The 24,673-nt window shown below is 45.6% G+C and overlaps 1 protein-coding gene across 1 annotated transcript in view; it reads right to left on the reverse strand.

Moving 5' to 3' along the window:
* Nucleotides 1-20,644, reverse strand: part of LOC144891935 (uncharacterized) — a 75,349-nt gene extending 54,705 nt beyond the window's left edge. The window contains exons 1-3 of the mRNA XM_078777242.1: nt 20,538-20,644; nt 16,937-17,121; nt 16,692-16,813 (exon numbers count right to left, since the gene is read on the reverse strand). Of these exons, the coding sequence (XP_078633368.1) occupies nt 16,692-16,813; nt 16,937-17,109 (295 nt within the window). The 5' untranslated portion in view covers nt 17,110-17,121; nt 20,538-20,644. The remainder of the gene's footprint in view (nt 1-16,691; nt 16,814-16,936; nt 17,122-20,537) is intronic.
* Nucleotides 20,645-24,673: the final 4,029 nt, after the last annotated feature.

Below are 24,673 nucleotides of genomic sequence, written 5' to 3' on the forward strand. Positions count from 1 at the left end.
AGAGGCGGGAGAAAACAGGAATGAAGGAGTGAAGGTGAGCAGAGAGTCTTGATTTTGGCAGTTTAACCAAAAGAGGGTTGCAGGCAGATCTTGTGCGACCTGTAGGAATATTTGCGGGACAGAGCCCAGAGAGAGCTGGGGGGGCAAGGCCAGAGAGGAGTCGGTAGAAGACGGAAAGACCACCAACCTGCCTGCGGTGAGTGAGTGAGAGGCCCTTGGGGTTAGCTTCATCGCGGGAGATTCCAATGATTCTGAATGCTTTGGTTTCAGCAGCGTGAAGGCGAGCTAGGTGTGAGGCAGGAGCACCAGCCCAGAGGGGAGAGCAGTATTCCATTGAGCTGCGGATGAAAGCCTTGTATGTGGTGAGGAGCTCAGGTGTGCCAAGGAAGGACTTCGCACGATGGAGGATGCCCAGTCGGCGACTTGCTTTGGAGGCCAGATTTGAAATGTGGTTTTTCCAGGACAGATCATGGCAGATAGTGAAACCCAAAAGCTTGAGTGACAGAACTTCTTGGAGAGGATTATTCAAAAAGTGGATGGGAGGGTTGTCCAGTCGGTCTTTTCGGAGAGACATCGTAAGAGTGTGAGATTTGTCAGGATTGAAAGACATGTTCCACTTGTTTGCCCAGTCTGTGATTTTGTCAAGGTCTGCAGAGAGTGAGGAGGCTGCAGACTGCCGATCTGAGGGATGAAGAATGGAGTGACAGAGAGTAGAGTCGTCAGCAAAGAGATAGAGAGGATTTTCAAGAGAGTCAGAGAGATCATTGATGAAGACCAGAAAAAGCACAGGGCCCAGAACACTGCCTTGGGGAACTCCAGCCTGAACAGGAAGAGGAGATGAGAGAAACCCATTCAGGGCCACACGTTGACTACGACTAGAGAGGAAGTCCGCCAGCCATGCGTGGAGATTTCCATGGATACCAAAAGAGGAGAGTTTGGTGAGCAGAGCGGGGTGCCAGACCGTATCGAAGGCACGTGATATGTCAAGGGAGACTGCTCTAATTTCCTGTTTGGCATTGACGACCTCCATCCATTGTTGAGAAAGCAGAAGCAGCATGTCCAGAGTGGAGTGTCCAGGTCTGAAACCAAATTGATGATCAGAGATCAAGCCATTGGAGAAGAGGAAAGATTTCATATCTGAAGCAATGATGGATTCCATGACTTTGCTGATAATTGGGAGAAGGCTGATTGGTCTGTAGTTGCTGGGATCTGTTTTTGCACCTTTTTTGTGCAAAGCGGTGATGTTGGCAGATTTCCAAGCAGATGGAAGATGACCTTGAGCAAAAGAGAGGATGAAGAGAACAGAGAGGGGGAGTGAAAGAGCGGAAGAACATGATTTTAGGACCCGTGCTGATGCCGTCAGGTCCAGTTGCAGAATCAGAGTCGAGGGTTGACAGAAACTTTTCCACCTTGTCAGGAGGAAAGGACACAGAGTCCAGGAGCAGCTGGGTACGACTGGGTACGGTGGGTACAGAGAGGGATGGGTTTGGGACACAAGATTTAGAGGCAAACACAGAGTTGAGGCATTCAGCTTTTTCACGTGCGGAGTCAGCCGTGTGGCCATTTAAGGTGAGGGAGGGGATGGAGGGGGAACAAACACCAGAAACAGATTTCACCAGACGCCACCAGGATTTGGAAGAGGGAGACAGATAAGAGAGTTCGGTCCTGAGGACGGAGAGATATTGTTTCCTGGCTCTCCTGAGGGATGGATAAGGATTGAAATTACGTGAGACACCAATGATATGGTGGCTCAACAAGGAGGTTGACCTGATATACAAATAGTCTCCTGAGGGATAATAAACTTAGGTTGATGCCAAAGGTTGAAGGGGTGTTCATTGGCTCCTTGTTTGAGTTTGCAACAGTTGTCAATACACACCAGGGGGTTGATTTGATAAATATGAAACTGGCTAGACTTGATCATGTCTCAGTGGGGGAGAAATAAGGGTGCACAATTTAATGAGAAAAAGGCATGTAATTTTATGAGAGAGGGGGTGTGAGTCAATAAGTTTCCTTAATTTTCCCCATTGACTTCAATGTTAAATTTCATGTGTCCCAAAACCAAGATTTTCCTTCTACTACCGTCCACAACCTTTTTTGAGATATCCTGCTATGTATCGTTTTTGGCCCCATCTCCCAATGGTGAAGAATCACTTCAAAAACTATAGTAGCCGGATCCGAGTCCGGATCTTCACCAAAATCTAATCATTTCGTCCTTGTCACATACGCTACATTTGTGCCAAATTTCGTCCGAATCCGTCCACAACTTTTTGAGATATCTTGTTCACAAACAAACAAATGAAAAATCACTCATGGTGTGACACTTAGCAAAGGAGAACAAAGTAGAATGGCACTTACTAGAGCATCCTTCTGACCTCAAAAATAATTGGTGGTTGAATTCAGTGACCTGATATACAAATAGTCTTCAAATTTTGTGTTAATCGGATGAAAATTGACAATTTTAGAAATCCGGCCTATGTTGACCTTTTAGCCAATGTTGACCTCAAAAATAGTTGGCGGTTGATTTCAGTCTGGTGATAAGCAAATCTTATTCAGATTTCAAGTCAATCGGATGAAAATTGAGGTTTTTAAGAATTTGAAAAAAGTGTTTACCTTTGGCCTATGTTGACCTTGTGACCTATGTTGATCTCAAAAATAGATGGTAGTTGAATTCAATTTGCTGTAATGAAAATCCTATTCAAATTTCAAGTCAATCGGATGAAAATTGAGGATTATAAAAACTTGAAAATGTTGACCTATGTTAAAGTTGACTATGTTATGTTATAGTTGATATAGTTTTGGTGTTTATTGTTATAGTTGACCTATGTTGCTATGCATATATGTTATGTTATATGTTGATTGTTGTCGTTATGTATGTTGACCTATGTATACACTTTTTGGCATATGTTGACCTAAAATAGTTGTTGGTTGAATTCAGTTAACTGATATGAAAATCATATTCAAATTTCAAGTCAATCGGATGAAAATTTCGGATTTTAGAAATTTCAAAATGTTGACCTTTTGGCCTATGTTGACCTTTTCGCCAATGTTGATCTTCAAAATAGTTGGTGGTTGAATTCAGTCCGCTGACATGTAAATCCTATTCAAATTTCAAGTCAATCGGATTATAATTGAGGATTTTAGAAATTTGAAAAAAAGTGGTTGACCTTTGGCATATGTTGACCTTTTGGTCAATGCTGATCTCAAAATAGTAAACTTTTTTGTGTTGACCTTTTACTTTTTTCCAAGTAACAAACAAACAGGCAGACAGACAGGGGTGAAAACATAACCTCCATCCACCTTTGCTGGCGGAGGGAAAAAAAGAAGCAGCAAGAATTAGAATGACGAAAGAGAAATATGAAAAAGTCAAAAGCAATGTGAAAAGACCAAAGATCCCTAACTCCGAGCGCCAACTCCGAGCGCCAACTCCGAGCGCCAACTCCGAGCCCCAACTCCGAGCCCCAACTCCGAGCCCCAACTCCGAGCCCCAACTCCGAGCCCCAACTCCGAGCCCCAACTCCGAGCCCCAACTCCGAGCCCCAACTCCGAGCCCCAACTCCGAGCCCCAACTCCGTGCCCCAACTCCGTGCCCCAACTCCGTGCCCCAACTCCCAGCCCCAACTCCGTGCCCCAACTCCCAGCCCCAACTCCCAGCCCCAACTCCTAGCCCAAGCTCGGACAGAACCTGGATAACACTCAAATTTGTATTATGGACAGGGAATTACTGTCCCTCATGTAACACAGATATTTTATGATTTGCAAGGAAATCAGAGATTGTATCAAGCAATTTTCCATAAATGCCTTTTGATTTGAGCCTTTTAGATGTCAAGAGCAACAACCCTGGCTTGTCCACGATGATACAAAGCCCTCTTCACACGTTCAGTGATAAGGGATAGAACATCACCAGTCGACCTAGACAGTCGAAAGCCACACTGCATATCAATTAGGAGGATGTGGGTTTCCAGATGAGTCATGAGTTGTTGTTTTATGAAGGATTGAAACACTTTGCTGATAATAGGTAGAAGGCTAACAGGCCGATAGTTAGAAGGATCTGATTACTCACCGGAGCCGTTAAAGACAGGGACTACAGAAGCCTGCTTCCAGCCAAGTGGAAATACAGACTTTGACATGCACAATCAATTCAGTTTTGAGAGGACACAAGACAGCTCAAATGAATACATCTTCGAAGCAATTGTAGGGATTCTATGTGGTGCAGTAGATTTTGAAATGTCAAGCCTTTGAATAATCTTAGCAACTTTCCTGGGTGTGCTGATGATGGTGGAAAGCCTGGTGTCAAGACGGGAAGGACAAACAGGCAATGTTTGTCCGTGGTCTTCAAGTGTGGAGTTTGGAGAAAAATGCTCAACAAGGAGGTTGACTTTATCAAAAGCACTTCAGGGCAATTGAAGAGGACAGGAATCGATGACTGATTACGGTTGAAAATGCTGTCAGCAATTCTCCAAAAATCTCGAGAACCAAGCTGTTTATTTGAGATAGAATTACAAACAGATTCTGCATTCTGTCGCTTCGCATTTTCCAATCCTCGTTTACATTGGTTGCTCACAAAAGATGTGCCTCTCTCGAGCTCGATACTGGTTGAAAAAGTGATTGCGATGGGCGATGGCAGCAGAACAAGCCGGTGTGAACCATGGCTGAGAGTATGGTTTCACCTGGTGGGTCCAAGAAGGGAGAAAGAGATCCACACCAACAGGGATCCACTCAATGACTTCCTTGGCAGCTTCAGATGGGTTGTGACACAGGATTGAGTTCCAGTGAACATCGACAAGAAAAGAATGCAAGGCATCCCTGTCAGCCTTGCTATATTGGAAGACAGTTCAATGGACAGGATGAACAACAGTTGATGGTGAAGAAGAACAAACTTGCAATTTGATGTGGACATGATCAGAATTTCCTCAAGGGTGGAGATTTTTTTTTTTTTCTTATACAAAGTCGAGGCACTGTAAGAGCGCCAACACATAAAATTTAAACATTGACACATAAAACATAAAATAAAGGAAGTGGGAGACAAGAGGGGGGGAGAGAGAGGGAAGCACACAAGTTACAGTAGAGCAGGGACATCGGGAGATCTGTGGGAGGGAGAAGGATGGGGTTGGGGAGGGGGGTGGGGAGGACGTACAAGACAAATGGACACGACTAGGACTTTCGCAAAAGAAGTTGGAGTTTTAAAAAGGTGAATTTGGGGTGAATTAACAGAGATAGAAAAGACCAAGAAAGGTTGTGGATGAAGGAAGATAAGAGATGGTGGTGAACAGCTGTTTTAAAGACCTGGAAGGAGCAGTAGGATTGAAGAGAGTGTGGGAGTTTCTTCCAAAGGTGGGAGAAAAGAGCAATGTCGAGTGAAAGTCATGATTTTGACTGTTTCAGCAGAAGAGGGTTGCTGGCAGATCATATGCATCCTAAAGGAATATTTGGGGGACAGAGCACAGACAGAGCAGGGGGAGCTCGGCCTGAGAGGAGTCGGTAGAAGAAAGAAAGACCACCAATCTGCCTGCGGTGAGAGAGTGAAAGGCCCTCAGAATCAGCTTAATTACGTGAGACACCAATGATATTAAAAGCTTTCGTTTCCACAGCATGAAGAACATGAAGAGGGGAGAGCAGTACTCCATTGAGCTGCGGGTGAACGGCTGAACGCTTTGTATGTGGTGAGAGCCTCAGTCGTGCAAAGAAAGGACCATGCAAAAGTCGTGCAAAGAAAACACGACGGAGGATGCCCAGTCGGCGATTGGCTTTGGAGGCCAGATTTGAAATGCGGTTTTCCCAGGAAAGATCATGGCAGATAGTGAGACCCAAAAGCTTGAGTGACATAACTTCTTGGAGAGGATTATTCAGAAATTGGATGGGAGGGTTGTCCAGTCGGTCTTTTTGGAGAGACATCGTGAGGGTGTGAGATATATCAGGATTGAAAGACATGTTCCACTGGTTTGACCAGTTTGTGATTTTATCTAGGGCTGCAGAGAGTGAAGAGGGTGCTGCCTGCCGATCTGAGGGATGATATATGGAGCGGCACAGAGTGGTCATCAGCAAAAAGATAGAGAGGATTTTCCAGAGTCGGATGGATCATTAATGAAGACCAGCAAAGCGCCCAGAACATTGCCTTGAGGAACTCCAGCCTGGACAGGAAGGGGAGATGAGAGAATTCCATTCATGTCAGAATGTCAGAGGCAGTCGAGATGGGAGACCAGTCCAGATGTTTGTTGGCTGCTTGAAGACCATATAGTGGGGCAGATATGTAACAAAAATTGCACGAGATGTTCACATCCGGCAGAAAGTTTGAAATTTTGCATACAGGGGTATTTTGACATGCTGAGTTCAAAAATTGGCGGATCCAAGAGGTCTGACCAATGGACAGGCCGTCATCTTGAATTCCAATATGGCTGCCAAGACGAAATGTTGATAATCCCTATCTTGGGTTCTAAATGACCTGTGGTGCTCAAATTTTGTACACAAGGGTATGTTGACATGCTGAGTTCAATAAGGCAATAATTTGAAATGTCTGACAAATGGTATGGCCGCCATTTTGAATTCCAATATGGCCGCCAAGACGAAATGTTGAAAATCCCGGGTTCTTTGCAAAAGCAATACCAATTCAATGGATCCCTAGTTGACAAATCATATAACAAGTCAAAGAGCTCATTTCAAAGTATATTTCGTACCAGTTGGCAGCCGTAACATGCTGCAAGCTTTTATCCATCCGTTTTACTTCTCCTACTGCTCATCTCGGAAGCATTGTCCAGAGCAGAAACATAGTTCTGTGCATGTTAGATTAGCAGCAGCACATTTGCAATTTCCAGCACACCGTTTTTTACACTTGCACTTGATCAGCTCTCGGCACCCTTTTGACGCCTCTGGCATTACTGTCCAAAATGGATGCCAGACATCATCTGCATTTTTAGCCCATCCCCAATCTGCAGGTGAAGGCAGCTCTGGGTTAGCAATTTGGGACTGTCCCCAGATGTGACCGGCCTGAAAGACTGCCCTCTTCACATGTTGACGCAGTGCCTCTTTTGTCGGTGGAATATTTTCCGATTGCCGATTTCCCTGAGCAAACAGCTGCTTGCGTGCTTCGTTCACTTTCTTCAGAGGGGAAGTTCTACTGTACAGAACAACGAAGAACCTCTCTATGTTGTCCATGTCATCATCTGTTACTTCCGCTGGTGCATGTGAGAGATGATTGAAGACCTCCCCCAAGTTTGGCATGGAATTCCATATGCTCCACACAGTCTTTTTGCCAATCCCACATATGGCAGAAACAGTATCGCATCCGGAAACAGTATGCAGGAATAGAAGCCCCCATGAGCGTTCAGGGCCAATGTGAGTCGCAATAGTGTGAGCAGCAATGTGCCTGAAATAGTTTCCATGTCCAAATGCCAACCACATTGCACAACCGTCCATAATGCTTGCCATTGCGATAGCCAACACAACCACATCCGTGTCTGTTGCATGAATGACGATACTTCTGTACCCCTGCTGATATGCATGCCAAGCATGTAGCATCATTCGTGAATCAGCCTCTTCATGCGTACATGGTTGAATTTGAGAAACATCAGAAGGGGGCTTTGATTTAACCTCTTCTTCTAAGGTTGTAAGAAGTGTTTTTCCCTCTGGAATAGGCATCGTTTGCAGGGAATCAGCAAGGAAACTGAATAATGTCTTTTTGTTGGAATCTACACGAAGGAAGCTGCTCCAGTTTCGTGGCACGGATGTCTGTTCAGTCACATGGAGTGGTATGCCAGTGCCACGACCAAGCCTGGTGCCTTCTTTGAGACTGTCCGTTCTGTAGGTGTCCCACACCACATCAACACGCATCACAGTCCCCTCATTTAACTTTCGGGCAATGTACGGAAGGACCTGTTTCTGTGCATAGTCACCAAATGTCCTGATCACACTGTTGCACTTCTTAGGCTCCAAATGATGGACTAAGGCAGCCCCATCGAAAATACGAACTTCTCCTTTGGGCGCATCACGAGGACGTTGTGCTAAAGCTTCCAAACAGGGCAAAAGATCAGCCTTGCCGGTTGGTGGCCGCATTGTATTGATACCTTCAGCCAATGCAGGTGGCCACCCATGACACTCATATTCATAAAATGTGTTAAGATCACCATCTCTAGTTTGGCAAGAAATGTACATTCGTGAGAAGAGCTCCACATTACTTTTCATACGTGTAATCTTCGCCTCAGACTTTCCAGGTGTTTTATTGGGCTTCGATTTCAACAGTGGCAGATTGTTCTTTGAAATGCTATCATAGAAATTGTCAGAAGGATCCTTGATTCGCTGCCCCACAAATCCGTCAAATTGTGTTTTGCCAGTGTCCTCCATGGATCGCACTGCGGCTATCACTTCATCAGGCATGATGACCTTTGTGTCAAGCACATACAAGTCATTACTGTCTTCCGCAAACGGGTTTCCAAGTTTTTCAAAGGAACTGATTGCATTATTGAGATCTGATGCAAAGGATTTCTGGACACTAGGCAATTGTTCGTGGTGGCGGACATCAGTTTGCCTCTGTCTTTGAAACTGGTCCTCAAACTCATTCAGGATTCTGGCTATTTCTGCACCAGCTACCATCCACCGGCGAAGAGCCCCTTCATTCTCAGTAATTCCAATGACTCCACCATCACCTTTCACATAAGCGTTCTGCTGTTCGTGTATCTGATCGTGTGCCATAGCAGAGAACTTGTGTGATGACTTCTGAGTGACAAAGTTCCCCTTGACAAATTCACGATGGATATCCATGGAATCGTTTGAAAGTTCCTGAAGGTCTGTTACATGCACTGTCAACCATCTGGCGTAATGGTAATGGTCCATGGCAAACATCCACGGAATGATCGCCGTGAGAGTCTCCACATAGAGCGTGTAGTTGGCTTCCCGTTGTGATCTTATGAATGCCAAGAGAAGACACTCCAACTGCAGGACTTTATTCCAGTAGCAAAACTGGGGGTACTTTGTAGCCATCTTCTTGCTCCAAAGATCAAATGATTGTAAATCTTCAGTTTCACATGTTTTCCGGTAGTCATCGTATGCCTTTCGCTGCAGAGCGTACAACGCCGCTACTGTTACTTGGTGTGCCCATTGTGACCTCGATATTTGCGAACCTTTGTGAAGACTATCTGCTCTTCCCTCTCTTGTTACACCAGCACTGGTCATTACACTTGCCCAGCCACTCCCCTCCAGGAAGCTGCCGATCGCTTTCAACAAGGCCATCTCTACATGAAGTCCTCCCATCATCACAACAAACTTGTCTTCACCATATATACCTGGCCAAGTCCATTGAATCTTCTTTGCAATTGCATAGAGTGGTTGATCAACGGTCAGAACTGGAACTTGTCCGGGGTTTACTAGTTCTGTCGCCTGCTTGATTAAATTCATTCCATGCTTCACCATTGCCAATGTGTGAGCACTCTCGCGGAACAGAGGTAGCAGTCCTGTAATTGCAGGAGGCCGAGGAACTTCAACCTGCAGATTTGCCATGTATGCTGACCAGGAGATATTATCTTCACTCTCAAGACCTTCCTTCTCCTGCAGACTTTGTACAAACGAAAGCCACTGACTTTCTTTGTCCTGTATTCCGGAGGACACACTTGGAGTGGATGGACCTTTTGGTTTTCTTGGAATGGGATTATTAGTTGGAAATGTTTCAGGAGGCACATCACTGTAAGATGCAGGAAGGGCGGCTATGGTTTTGGAGCGCTGTTTGTTCTCATTCTCAGTGACATTCTCATGATTTCGAATGCTGCCACTTTTGTCATGTGAAACATGTTGTGTCAGTGATAACGCGGTTCCATGAAATGAACTTTGTGCTGATGCTGATGATGGGTTGTGATCTATGTTGTCTAGGTTGCCTGTTGTGAATATTCCACTTCGCAATTTTGTTGGACACACAACGCCGTCATGTTTGTATATTTCTATGACTCTGTTGGCCTCATCTGTGGATACCTCCAGTATGCGATCATAGGAAACACACAAACCATGTTGAAAAAGAACGTCAACGAGATCCCGTTTCCTTGTTTTGCTATGAATGAGAAGACCCAGGTAAAGTGGCAGTGATGTTTCACGTTTCAAATTGTGACGTACTGCTGTAGTTTCCAACCTTCCTCGTTTCATAGTGTTGAATGTTACAAGTTGAGTTAAGGATTGCACAGAGACGCCTCCCTTGTTGTTTGCGTTTTGTTTTTGTATGTTTGTACCAGCAAGAATCATTTCCATCAACGCTGCCAATGATGGTGGTGAGTTGTTATATGATTCGTTAACTAGGGATCCATTGAATTGGTATTGCTTTTGCAAAATATCTTTGCGCACAATCTGGGCAGCTCTCATGAGAATGACCGCGTCGTTGTCAGAGCTTTGTCTACAAGCATGCAATAAAGCTTCACCAATGTCCTCTTTGAATGACAGTGCCACTTCATGGTTGCTCTTATGTGCCTCAAGTTGCGGAAGGTGTCTGAGAAGCTTGTCCTTAAGGTGAGTTGAATTAATCCTCTTTGAGATATCACCTCCCAGTTGTGCCAGACGTTCTGTATAAAGCTTTGTGAGATCGGCTAACTTGAAAGTGTAACTGTCATCTGTACACTTCATTTCTTCCAAATAGGCTATCAATTCGGCCAAAGCTACTGATTATGGTGGCATATTTTCACTTGAACTGGCTTCCTCATTCTTTCTTACAAATGATCTGTATCGAGTGTGGAGAACAGTCATGCACTTCTTGTGATAAACAGCATCTGATGCCGTCATATCACCTACAGACAATCTAGCCAGGAGTTTTGTATCCCTCAATTCTGTTGCCATCAATCGAACATTGGAATCTACATTTTTTGTTGCCGCTCTGTGGACTATTTCTTCATTACTGATAATGCTATCACAAAAGAAACATGTGCTAGCAGTACTCTGTTCAACGGATGGAGATTTGAAACTTGTTCTGAGTCTTTTCTTAACAGGCGAGTAAGTTTCTTCACCAAGTTTAAGGTCTGAACTTTGCTTTCTTTCCCTTGATTCAGCCCTGGCCACACGAGAGCTGCTGCACTGCACATAACAGTTTTTGTGCCATTTGGCAGCATGCGCAGCTAGGGTTTCTGCAATACCGCAACCATCATCTAGTCGGGAAATGTTTATCCCGCAAGGCAAGGTACCTAAATCATTCAATGCCTTGAGATTTTGAGCAAGATTCTCGTAGACGTCTAGACACGACTGATTGCTGCCCTTACGTGCATCTCTTAGTGGTTCATTTTCAGAACGTTTCTGGCAAAGAGCGCAAATGTTCCAGTCTGTTGGCATTGGAATTGTTGACGATGTTTTCTTTGATTTCGACATTGGATCTGAAAGAGAAAAAACATTAAAAAAAAAATTATTGGAATGTCATGTGAATGTTCAGTTCCGGCAGAAAGTGTTAAATTTCACATACAGGGGTATTTTGGGGCGCTGAATTTCCCAAATTTCTACTGCCTTCGACAAAATTACAAACCCATCAGTAGATTTGAGATGCAACAATTTTCAAGTTATCATAATAATGCTCAAATGATTTAACATTATGACATTACCGTACACTGTGCTATTAAAGCAATGAAAACATCGATGTTTGTCTTGGCGGCCATATTGGAATTTAAAATGGCGGCCATACCGTTTGTCAGACATTTCAAATTATTGCATTATTGAACTCAGCATGTCAACATACCCTTGTGTACCAAATTTCAGCGCCACAGGTCATTTAGAACCCAAGATAGGGAATTTCAACATTTCGTCTTGGCGGCCATATTGGAATTCAGGATGGCGGCCGGTCCATTGGTTAGATCTCTTGGATCCGCCAATTTTTGAAATCAGCGCCCCAAAATACCCCTGTATGCGAAATTTCACACTTTCTGCCGGAAATGAACATCTTTTTCACATATCTGCCCCACTAATACCAGTTAGCTTGATTGAAATGCCAGACACATCGGTGCTGAGGAGGCTCTCTGAGAACGGCCAAAGAGACGTCCACTTTAACAAGCTTCAACAATCAGATGAACCGATTGGAGCAGAAGAAGAACATCAGACATTTGCAGGGAAGTTAGTCATAACCAGGTCAAGAAGAGATGGCGTACCATTAACTGGGATCCAGGTTGGGAAAGTGAGAGATTGTGTCAGTCCAAATGAGTCAAAGAAGTCTTTTGCTGAGGTGCCATGGCTGGTGTGAGAGGCATCCACACCCAGCCAGCTGGCATGATGACAGTTGAAGTCGCCATATATGAGGAAGAGAGAGTTGGGATGAGTGGATAGAATTGGTCGATGTTGTCAGACAGCGAGATGTAAATGGAGTCATCACTGTATGGTGGACGGGACAACAAACATCTATCTATAATTCCAGTAATCTCTGTGTGTATGTTTGTATGTATGTTTGTCTGTGACCGCTGTTTCTCGACAACCACGGGTCCGATATACTTTAAACTTGCCAGGTATATTGCTGGGGACCCGAGGATGTGCCTTTTCAAGGTTTCATATTAATCGGACAAGTAGTTACGGAGCTATGTCCAAAAAACGATTCAACCAATCAGAGAGCAGCGAGCTATCACGTGTGCCGAACGTGCCGAACAGACTCTGCCTCGGACGGCACATTTGAGAGCGTATTCATTTATTTCACGTTGGCAAACTATGTTGCCGCTATGTTGGCGTTAAACGATGTTTTAAAACTAATTAAAACTAATTTGCGATTCTTTCGCTTTCCTGCGCGTTTGTGCATGCTATGGCGATTTCTTTACCAAACTCCGCAAGCCGTTCGCTTTGGACCAAACCATTTCATGTAAATAGAGGGGGGGGGGTTGTCACCGTACTCGCAAGCCGTTCGCTTTGGACCAAACCATTTCATGTAAATAGAGGGGGGGGATATAATTTTAGATATAGATATAGTACGGGCATGCCCTAGTATGAACAAAAGGTGGGAGCAAACTAACTTAGCGAATGTCAGGCTTCACCAGCCGGTTCTTAAATGACTTGGGCTAAGCTTCACCCGGCAGACCCCACAAGGTGGGATAATAGTGGCCGTTAAAGAACAACTTTGATGTTGCACTTCATGAATAATAATTGCCAAGCAATCCCATGTCGTGACAAAAATGTAAAAACAAATAAATGAACGAAATAAAGTTGCCATGTTTGCCTCTCGTCTGGTCCATCGTGAACGGTGAGGAGAATAACGAGATTACCCGCTTATCCTTGTCTTCAAAGCCAAAAATCCACACACAGAGTACGCTCACCTTGTCGATCTTCAACAAGATGTTGCCTTTAGTGCTCAACTTCGCGCACAGACAAAGTGAACTCAAACAGATCGGCGATTTCGACATCGGCAGCCTTTCGGTGCGTTCCTTAATCGGTTGTTTGTTTTAATGTTTGTACCATTTAAATTACATCTTGGAGAATATTGTCGTGTGACTACCCTGAAATGAACACTGCAGGGCGACACGGATAACCAAACGAGCTTTAACTCCGAGGCATTCAATCCAAAAATGACGGTATTATTGACACGTGAGGGAAAGGAGGATGATGAACTTGCCTGCCTGGACGGCATGCACCCGACGTCTTCGCACTTGGATAATCAATCAACTCAAACCGACACGGAATTTAAAATGTACAAATAAACAGGTTTAATGAAAATAAATGCCAGCAAACGAGAAAATGCGCGATAAGACTAATATCCTAAATGGGACGTCCCCTTGCAGACCCGAATACAGACAAAGGGAAATATAAAAGAACAAAATTAAATGCGTGTTATTTTTGTGGGAACTTAGCTCTCATCTGCTCTGGAAACTAGTTAGGAATTGTCCCGGTTAGTCACAGGCCCTGACGTCCTTGCGCAGGAAACCGCAGACTGTACTGCCCATGGGTGGGAACTGGGCCTCGCTGCGCAGTCCGCTCAGCCGCGCTCGTCTTCCCGATCATCCAGACTTCCAATGTCCCTGGTGCAAGAGCGCCACAAAATGTTCATGTGCTCTTCAATGAATTCCCCTCGCGCAGGAGCGCTATGAACTCCGACCACTCGCCGTGAACTCCCGAAGCAGAGCAAGACATCAAATCGTGACCGCTCACTGCCAAAGCCAGAAGATACGAGGAAGTCAAGAGAGGACAAAATGCCAGGGAGACGACCGTTCGCCACCAAACCCAGAAAACCAGAGCCAGCCACGAGAAGGCGAAAAGGAGAGAGAATGTCGGGCAGAAGGATCTTTTTATACTCAAGGCGCTGACGTTATCCGTGCCTTCTCCACCAATCCAATAGTCCCATCTTAGCAGTCCTTGACCAATCAATCCTGGACCAATCACTGCTCTTCGGGGCGTAACCACCAGGACCTGCCTGCTTGTGGTGCGATGTGAAGCCTGTGGCACCAGCAGTAGTTGAATGTCCTAGTTCCGGTCGCTTTTATGTCATGTGGAAAATGCGCGATTTCTTTCTTGTGTGTGCAGTGTGTGCCATAAGGAACAAGGAAAAATAACAGAGGCCATTACATAGAGGGGATTCACAATTAATCCCCAACTAATTAACATAACCCCACCTCTCGTGATGGGATCGAAAACACGCGCTTGCACGACATACGGTCTCCAGAATCCCTACTTATGATACATGTGTTTCTTCTTCTTCACAACAGTCAGAACACACCCCATGTGCAATTCTACCTGGACAAAAGTAATCACTGCCTACCCCCGACAAACATAACAATATACATTCCATATTATATTATCTGGTGAATTTTATAGCGCTGCATTTAATACAGGTATATCCCTTGAGAGAAACCAAACACACCAACCGCTCAAAGCAGTCAATATCCGGGTTCAAGGTGAGTTATATCTCGACTGCGCATGCGCAGCACCTATCGCGATAACAAATATGGATTATCATTATCGCGATAGTAAATCTAAAGCACGATTATCGCCCAGCACTAATATAGAGTAGAGATATTTTGCGAAGCAATAGAAACATATAAAACTACACAGAAAGAACCCACAAACAACAACAAGCACAGCCATGATAACAATTGAGTGTTATAAAAGATCCATATTTTCACGTGTTTCACTTCATGTGTTTCAGACTGAATGAAAAACATAAAGGTAGAGCATGCAGATTGTGATACGTGACAGGTTCAACAATATGTCCGGCTTGAACGGCGAAGGAATCAAAATGGCGGTGTGTGGTGTCAGGCGTCGTGCTGCCATCATGACATCACATCACCCCTGTCATTTGACCAGATCCTCAGCTTTGATTGGTGTACATTTGAGGGAACATACATACACACATACAAACATACATACAGACAGACAAACTCTGTTCGAGACGGCTTTGCCCTATGGGCTATGCCATAAAAAAAATGTTCAAAAATGTGCCTCAAATTACAATTTTTGGTTTTCTACCTCATGGTATTCCATTTTTTAGGCAATGTACCCAAGGGGCGGGGTCAAAAGGATACTGATGTTGCACCTTATTGCCATATGATCAAAACAACCAAGTTTGTGAATTTTTACACAACCGTTCAGGAGAAGATAGCATGTCTGACAGACGGACAAACTGACGGATGGACGGAGCTGATTACAATATGAATTCGATGAAGCATATTCATATTTTTCAAAAAGTGTGGGAAAACAAGGATAAGCCTTCTATGACAAAAGAGAGACAACAAACCACTTCTTGCATGCCAATAACTTAAATGCACCGTTTAACACGGAACACTGAGGAATGTCATACAATTTACAAAACAAAAATAAAAATAGGGGCAATGGACCCCAATTTTTTTCGAAAACTGTGAACAAACTTTGGTACATTGGTACATCACGGGTGACGAAGGTTGTGATCAAGGTTCATCAAAATTGTGTGTAGTTTCGGATAAAAGAACAAATACCAATTTTAGGAGATCATAACCCACTCCCCTTCCCCCCACACTTCCCCATAAACTCTGATTATTTTTTTTTTTTTTTTTTTGGCTGTGAACAAACTTCGGTGCATCACGGGTGATGAACGTCGTGGTGAAATTTCATTGAAATTGTGTGTGTAGTTTTGTAGGAGCGAGCAAATACCTATTTTGGGGAACTCAACCGCCGCGCCGCCCCCATCCCCCCCCCCCCCACCCCCAACAACATTGAGCTCATGAGACCTCGATTTTTTTATGTCGTGTACAAATTTTGGTGCATCACGGGTGATGACGGTTGTGGTCAAGCGTCATCGAAATCGTGTGGATGGTTTCAGAGAAGAGAGCAAATACCTATTTTGGGGGATTAAAACCTGGACCCAATCTGATCCCCCCACTCTCCCTCCCCTTTGACCCCCGGTAGTTCCACTTTAGGGGGCTGGGTTGGGTCAAATCTGGACTTAATTTGACCCCCGATAGACCTCTGAGACCTCGATTTTTTTAATGCCGTGAACAAACTTAAGTTCGAACACAAGAAACATAATTTTAGCCAAGTTTGGTCACAATCCCATCAGCAGTTTAGGAGAAGAAGTTGCAAGTGTTTATGGACGAACTGAAGATGCGCCATCCCATAAGCTAACCGGATATATGTTCCAGGTGAGCTAAAAATTGACTTTGTACCATACATCAAAAATACATTCATATTAGACAACACAAAGCTGCACCAAAAGAGTTTATACAAGTTAAAATAATTTTAAAAAAGCAATGGTAGAAGATAAAGATATTTGTTGACATGCTATATCGCAGGAACCTGTCACATACCAGACGTGGATCTTAATCCATCCTGAGAGCGGAGGCTGCAGACATCACTGAACCCAATTCCAGAGACACCAGGACGATTTTCCAGCTGCACATTTTGGAATCCAACAAAGTTTTGGCAGAAACTGGAAAGTTCCCGAATAACATTATCCAAGTTGACGAAAATACTTCCCAACAGAGAAGAACCTGCAATCTGGACATCTTGTGGCTTTAAAAAAGAATTCATAAATTTACAGAAGTCAGCATACATTGCAAATTGAAATTTCTCTTTGGAGAGAGCAAAGAGCTCATCCCGCAATGAATCCGACTCAGTACAAGCTCGAATAACCTTCTGATTCTCAATTCCAAGCTCGTCGATCACTGCTTGGGCTGTTTCTGCTCTCAGGCCTTGTGATTGGAGCCATTCCAAGAAGCTCTCCATTTCACCGATGACCTGCCAAGGATACAATGTTTATGTTACTCACAGAAAAGTTATACATGATATATTCCTTACTCTGTTTGGAATTTTTGTGATTCATTTCCATGGACAATCCAGTCAATAATTATCCAATAAATACGGGCACTGATCATGCACTGATCATGTTTGTATTCAGTTTGTTCACCCACTGTGTCCCATTTTGTAAGTTTTCCCATCAAAAAGGATCTAATGAATGCAAGTTTTTATTTACAGAGACAAAAATAAACCCAGGGTAAACACAAGAGGAGACCATTCGACCCATGATGCTGTGCTACATCAACACCAAACCAATTTTATCCGCCAAAACAATGCAATTTCATTTGGGGAATGAGAGGAGGAATACGGATGAGCCGTTGTGGCATGACCAGGCATATCCCAAGCGCGTCAAATACAAATGGGGAAATGCATTTATTTTAATCATCATATTAAAATACCCAATTTGGGGTCTGTCTGTCTGTCTGATGATTTTTGACCGCGATACATTCTGTCGTCACTTATCCAATCTCAACCAAACTTGACAGGACTAATAGTCACACAATGAAGGTTGCAGCACATTCATTTCCCCCCCCCCCCCCATTCCCAAGGGGGGTTTTCTCCCTTAAAGGTGTTTTCCCACCATTGGGGACACGTGTTGAGGTGTATATCAATGTTAAGTTAGCTATATTGTTACATTTTTTCAAGGCCGCTTCTACTAACAAAACTAATGATAATAGCATAAGATTGATGTAATTACAAAACAACTTTAATCGTAATAATATCCCACCTCCACAAGTGGTTTTTCCCTGCCGTGTTAATGTGTATAAATCGCTTAAAGTGCCGTTTTTGTGGGAGTAACGGCCAATACAGGAAGAAAAAATATTATAAACCACAAACATATTTGGTTACCTATATGAAGAGTCGATAATGCTGTTCCACACTGAACTGAAATAGATTTAGACTCGGACATTTGTCCATGCTTATCACATCTGATCGTAGATCTACTGCACTCAATATACCCACCAAGGGTTAATAACACGACCCTTCCTGCCGCTTCCGTGGAATTCTTTCAAGGCGTTTTTATGGTGTTTGTGTGGAAGCTCCTTCTTTTTACAAAAGTAATAAAACATGATGACCACATAATATTAATTATGTTATGAAACAATAACCCCACTCCTCAAAGGGTTTTGTGGTTTGAGATATTGCCTCCCCCCTCCCCCACCTCAAAATCCTCACTGAAGTAAATATTACGATCAGTAATTTAAAATGGTGAGGTACGGTCTGATCCTTTCAATGACCTGATCTAACATGATATGATGTCATGCATGTTCTGATCATTTAAAATAAAAAAAAATTTGGTATCGAAAGCCAAAGCTCGTGCAAGAGCGAACACATTAAACACGAAAACATGCACAGATCTACCATGTTATAATATCTTGCGCATGTTCTGATGCTTTCAATGACCTGATCTAACATGTTATTATATTAAGCATGTTGTGATCGTTTCAATGACCTGATCTAACATGTTATAATATCATGCACGTTCTGATCCTTTCATTGGCCTGATCGAACATGTTATAATATCATGCACTGTCTAATCCTTTCAATGACCTGATGTAACATGATATAACATCATGCACATTCTGATCCTTTCAATTACCTCATCGAACATGTTATAATATCATGCATGTTGTGATCCTTTCAATTACCTGATCTGACATGTTATAATATCATGCATGTTCGAAACCTTTCAATGACGTGATATAACATGTTTTATACATCATGCATGTTCTAAACCTTTCAATTACCTGACAAAACATGTTATAATATCATGTGTGTTCTGATCCTTGCAATGACTGGATCAAACATGTCATATCATACAGTCTGATCCTTTCAATGACCTGATGTGACATGATATAATATCATGCATGTTCTAAACCTTTCAATGACCTGATCTAACATGTTATAATAGCATGCATGTTCTGATCCTTTCAATGACCTGATCGAACATGTTATAATATCATGCACTGTCTGATCCTTTCAATGACCTGATCGAACATGTCATAATATCATGCACATTCTGATCGTTTCAATGACCAGATCGAACATGTTATAATATCATGCATGTTCTGATCCTATCAATGACCTCATCGAACATGTCATAATATCATGCACTGTCTGATCATTTCAATGACCTGATCGAACATGTTGTGATATCATGCACGGTCTGATCCTTTCAATGACCTGATCTAACATGATATAATATCATGCATGTTCTAAGCCTTTCAATGACCTGATCTAACATGTTTTAATATCATGCATGTTCTAAACCTTTCAATTACCTGATCAAACATGTTATAATATCATGCATGTTCTGATCCTTGCAATGACCTGATCGAACACATCATAATATCATGCACTATCTGATCCTTTGAATGACCTGATATACCATGATATAATATCATGCACGTTCTAAACCTTTCAATGACCTGATCTAACATGTCATAATATCATGCATGTTCTGAGCCTTTCAATGACCTGATCTAACATGTTATCATATCATGCATGTTCTGATCCTTTCAATGACCCGATTTAACACGTCATATCATGCATGTTCTGATCCTTGCAATGACGAGATCTAACATGTTATAATATCATGCATGTTCTGATCCTTTCAATGACCTGATCTAACATGTTATAATATCATGCATGTTCTGATCCTTGCAATGACGTGATCATTTGGAGTTCTTTGATTGTGGGGGAGGCGGGAGGTCATTGTCATTGAAAAGAAAGGATCAGAACATACAACTTCCTCAACACCTGAAATATTTAAATAAAACTTTCAGTGAACAAAGCCCATGGGATAATGGGATACACATTTTAATGACTTAATTTATACTTCATAATCAAGCAATTAACATGTTGCTAATTAGCGATATTAATTACTTTCGTGAATAAATTAACTTTGTGAACTCAATGAAAAGTATCTCCGATGCAGAAACTTAGTTCATTGATAAAGTACTGAAGGTAGAAAGCCAATCTTTGTGAATCAAATCTTGTTTAACTGGTATTTGATAATGTAAGAGCTTGCAAACCATGAACCATCGAAATTTGGTCCAAAAGGCCAATGGACCCCCGAGTTCACATGAAATGAAGGAGTTTTCCTGATCAAACTTCAACAAGAACTTCAATTTCATGTTTCCGGACTCTTTTTGAAAACTGGGACAGATAATATTGACAGATATCGATTACGGATAGCCGTCCTTGCCACACAGGCCTCGATCAGTCACCGATAGATTGGATAAAACAAGCAAATAAAATCGTCATTCATTCACGTCATAAATGCATCACTTGAATAAAATACCAATGAACAACAATTGAAACTTTTAAAACTTCCATTTTGATGCCATACTTACAAAAAAAAGCGATTATAATCGTGTTTTTACAACGAAGATCGTCCGACGAAAAATGGACTGCAAGTGGAAATTCACCAGAGGGCCGATACCGGATATGATGTTCCTTCATGACCGGATGTGATGCTTATTTTTTATTGCCGCTCTTTGACATATCGTGATGTGTATAATCATAATGTTGGCCCCATCTCTCTGTTGTGAAGAATCCCTTCAAATGATCGTTTTACAGATCTTTCTTAGTATTAATAAAAAAATGAGAAACTCCGAACAAACCTTTTCCTCAGAAGATCCGACCCGAGCACGAGGATCTTCGTCACAGTTAGTTCAAAGTTTGCAAGATCACCCGGAAGTTTATCCTCGTTATTCAATTTTTCCTGTAACAGTATTTACTTCTTCTTCTTCCTCCCCGCATTCACCAAACTCCACCCACTGATCTCGAGATCAGTGGTGGAGGAGGAGGGCTGACGTGGGCTCCACCACATAATGTTGCAGTTGATGGCTCATTGACCAATTGGCGTCACATAAAGAACTGAAGTCACAGATCGGCCATTTTTCCACTCCCATTCTTGGTGCATGAGAGTTATTCCCTTTCGTTCAGTTGTTGTTTGATCGTCGACTTGGCAAGAAGTTTGGAGTTACACACAACCCCTTCTACTGACCGCGTAGTGAACGAGAGAACATCAGAACCCTTTCCAGCAATGCCGCGCCCTTCGGAGTGCCACTCGCCCCTCACACCACCCCACCCCGTCCCACCCCGTCACACCCCGTCACACCCCGTCACACCCCGTCACACCCCGTCACACCCCGTCACACCCCGTCACACCCCGTCACACCCCGTCACACCCTGCCCCCGATCCAACTGTTCTTGGAAACACCGAAACCAAAATTCTGGTCGATCTACTAGACTATACTAACAGCAGTTTTATTTGTGTTTTCTCCTTTATGACACGAGGAGGGGGAAAGTCTATCAGAACGACGGGTGCACAAAAATATACACAACACAAAGGATTACAATAAATACAGTTAGGCCTATGGATTATGTAAGATGGATTATTTGCAATAAATAATACAGTCCAAGAAACGAGACCTTACCTGGGAAAGATTAGAGGTTAAGACAGCAAAATGTCGAAACATTGCATGTTGAATTGAGAGAATTGTAACTTCACCATGCTCTCCCTCCCCCTGCTGAGTGCTGGTAAGGCCATCTTTCGCATCCCCGCAACAGGACAAGGACGTCTTCAGTATTACCCCACCCTCCAACAGGTAGTTCAGACCATACTTCACCTTACCCCCAGGTCCCCATTCCCCCGCAACAGGAGAGTAGGTGGTAGTCTTTTGCACCAACCGCCTCCCCCCCCCCCCCCCCCCCACAACAGGAGGGAAAGTTCGCATTACACCCTAACCCCACCCCCCCCCCCCCCTCCCCAGCCCCCAACGGGTGAGTAAGGCCATCTGTCCATCCCTCCCAACAGAACGGAGAAAGACAAGGTTGTAGCGGTTACCGCTGGATGCACACAATCGCCTTGCACCGGCCAGAACACGGCCAGACGCGCCTCTCCCGGGCATGCCCGGACTCACTGTTCCCGGGCACGCCCGAACCTCCCGGGCACGCCCGGTCTCGTCTTTCCCGGGCATGCCCGCTCTCGCCTTTCCAGGGCTCGCCCAGAGCGTCCGGGCATGCCCGCTATCGCCTTTCCAGGGCTCGCCCAGAGCGTCCGGGCATGCCCGCTATCGCCTTTCCAGGGCTCGCCCAGAGCGTCCGTTTTACAGATCACATGGTCACACACACAGATTACACACATGCCCGCTCTCACCTTTCCAGTGCTCGTCCAAAGCGCCCGGGCACGCCCAGCCTCGACTTGCCAGGCCGCAGCCAAACACGCCCGGGCAGGTCCAGACTCGCCTTTACAAGGCTCGCCCTTGACACCCAGGCATGCCCGGTATAGCTTTTGCCGGGCAAACTTCCCGACATAAATGTGTATATATATTGCTGCCCGATAAACGGGCTTTTGGTCAGAATACCTGAGCTGTTTTGTTTCAATAAAGCAACTCGGACGAATTCCGTCTTTGGTCGCGTCAATTCTTTTGACTGGCGTTGGAGCACCGCTCCTTCACTGGTGACCTACCGACATGGATACGGCAGTGACGCTTAAACTGCCTACCTTCTGGGAGGCTCACGCGGCTGTTTGGTTCGCCCAGGCGGACTCCCAGTTCGCCCTGCGAGGCATCACCGCGGACGACACCCGCTTCCACCACGTCGTGGCAGCGCTCGGTTCCGCCACCGCGGCCCGCGCCCTGAGCCTCCTCGAGCACCCGCCGGCTGCCGACAAGTATGACGCGCTGAAGACGCTCCTCCTCGATGCTTTCGCCCTCTCACCGGCGGCACGCGCACGGCGCCTGCTCGACCTGCCAGAGCTCGGCGACATGCGCCCGTCCGAGCGCATGGACTATATGCTCTCGTTGCTCGGTGAGCACTCTCCGGATTTTCTGTTCCGCGAGTTGTTCCTTCGCCAGCTGCCTCACCCGGTACGCCTCGCCCTGGCTGGCACGTCGATCACCGATCCCCGCGCCCTCGCCAGGGAAGGCGATAAGATCTCCTCGGCGGGCCAACATATCGGCGCGGCTACCTGGAGCCTGCCGCCGTCCGAGGCGACGCCCACGACGCCCGAGCACCCTGCGCGGTTGGAGGCCGAACTGCCGGTGAAACTGGCGGCCGCCACGCCGCACCGACCGCTTCCGACACGACGGCCGGGGCCTCCACCTGACCAGGCGTGGTGTTATTACCACGCCAGGTTCGGACACAAGGCTCGGACGTGCCTACCCCCGTGCACTTTCGGCAAGTCGGGAAACGGCCGGGCCGGCGTTCATTCCCAGCCATGAGCGCCGGCCACTCGGGCAACTTGCTTTTTATTCGGGACAAAGCGTCCGGGCGGCGTTTCCTTTGTGACACCGGCGCCCAACTGAGCGTCATACCCGCCTCCGAGCAGGACAGGCGGGATGCCGTTTGCGGCCCCTCTTTGGTCGCTGCTAATGGCTCGGCCATACGCACTTTCGGCCCGCGCAACGTCACCCTCTGCTTCGGCAGCCAGCGCTTTCAGTGGACCTTTGTGACCACCTGCGTCCCCATGGCTTTGCTGGGCGCCGACTTCCTCTGCGCGCACGGGCTGCTGGTCGACGTCAAACGTCGTCGCCTTGTCAACGCCGAGACCTTCAGCTCCCTGGCGTGCACGATGAGCAGCTCCGCGCCGACCGAACTGGCGTGCGCCCTCCCGACGGGGAACGAGTTCGCTTGCCTGCTCGCGGAATTCCCGGCCCTCACACGGCCGACGTTTTCGGCCGTCGCAGTGCGGCATGGGATCGAGCACCACATACCCACTACGGGCCCGCCGGTCTACGCCAGGGCCCGCCGCCTCGACCCGGCCAAGCTCGCCGTGGCAAAGGCCGAGTTCGACGCGTTGGAGCACCTCGGCATCGTGCGGCGCTCCAATAGTGCGTGGGCCTCACCACTGCACATCGTGCCAAAGCCGGGGGGCGGATGGCGCCCGTGTGGCGACTACCGCCGCCTCAACGACGCTACCACCCCCGACAGGTACCCGATCCCGCACATCCAGGACTTTTCCGCCCGTTTGGTGGGACGGGTCATATTTTCCAAAATTGACCTGAGACGGGGATACCACCAGGTACTTGTCCGGGCGGCCGACGTCCCGAAGACGGCCGTCATCACGCCGTTCGGCCTGTTCGAATTTTTGAGGATGCCGTTTGGCCTCAAGAACGTGGCCCAGGCGTTCCAGCGCTTAATGGACGGCGTGCTGCGCGACCTGCCATTTCTTTTCGTCTATCTGGACGACATCCTCGTCGCCAGCACGTCCCGCGCCGAGCACCTCCTCCACCTCCGAACACTGTTCGGTCGCCTCAGCGAGCACGGCTTAATTGTCAACCTGGCCAAATGCCACTTCGGCACGACGGCCGTTGACTTTTTGGGCCACCGCATCACCAAGACCGGGGCCGTGCCGCTGCCGACCAAGGTCGAGGCCATCACCACGTTCCCGCGTCCCCGTTTCATCAAGGCCCTACAAGAGTTCCTCGGCATGGTGAATTTTTATCACCGATTCGTGCCATGCGCTGCTCAGCTCATGCGG

This window comes from Myxine glutinosa, chromosome 1 (genome assembly GCF_964187855.1).
Source record: "Myxine glutinosa chromosome 1, kmMyxGlut1.1, whole genome shotgun sequence".
NCBI classification, from domain to species: Eukaryota; Metazoa; Chordata; class Myxini; order Myxiniformes; family Myxinidae; genus Myxine; species Myxine glutinosa.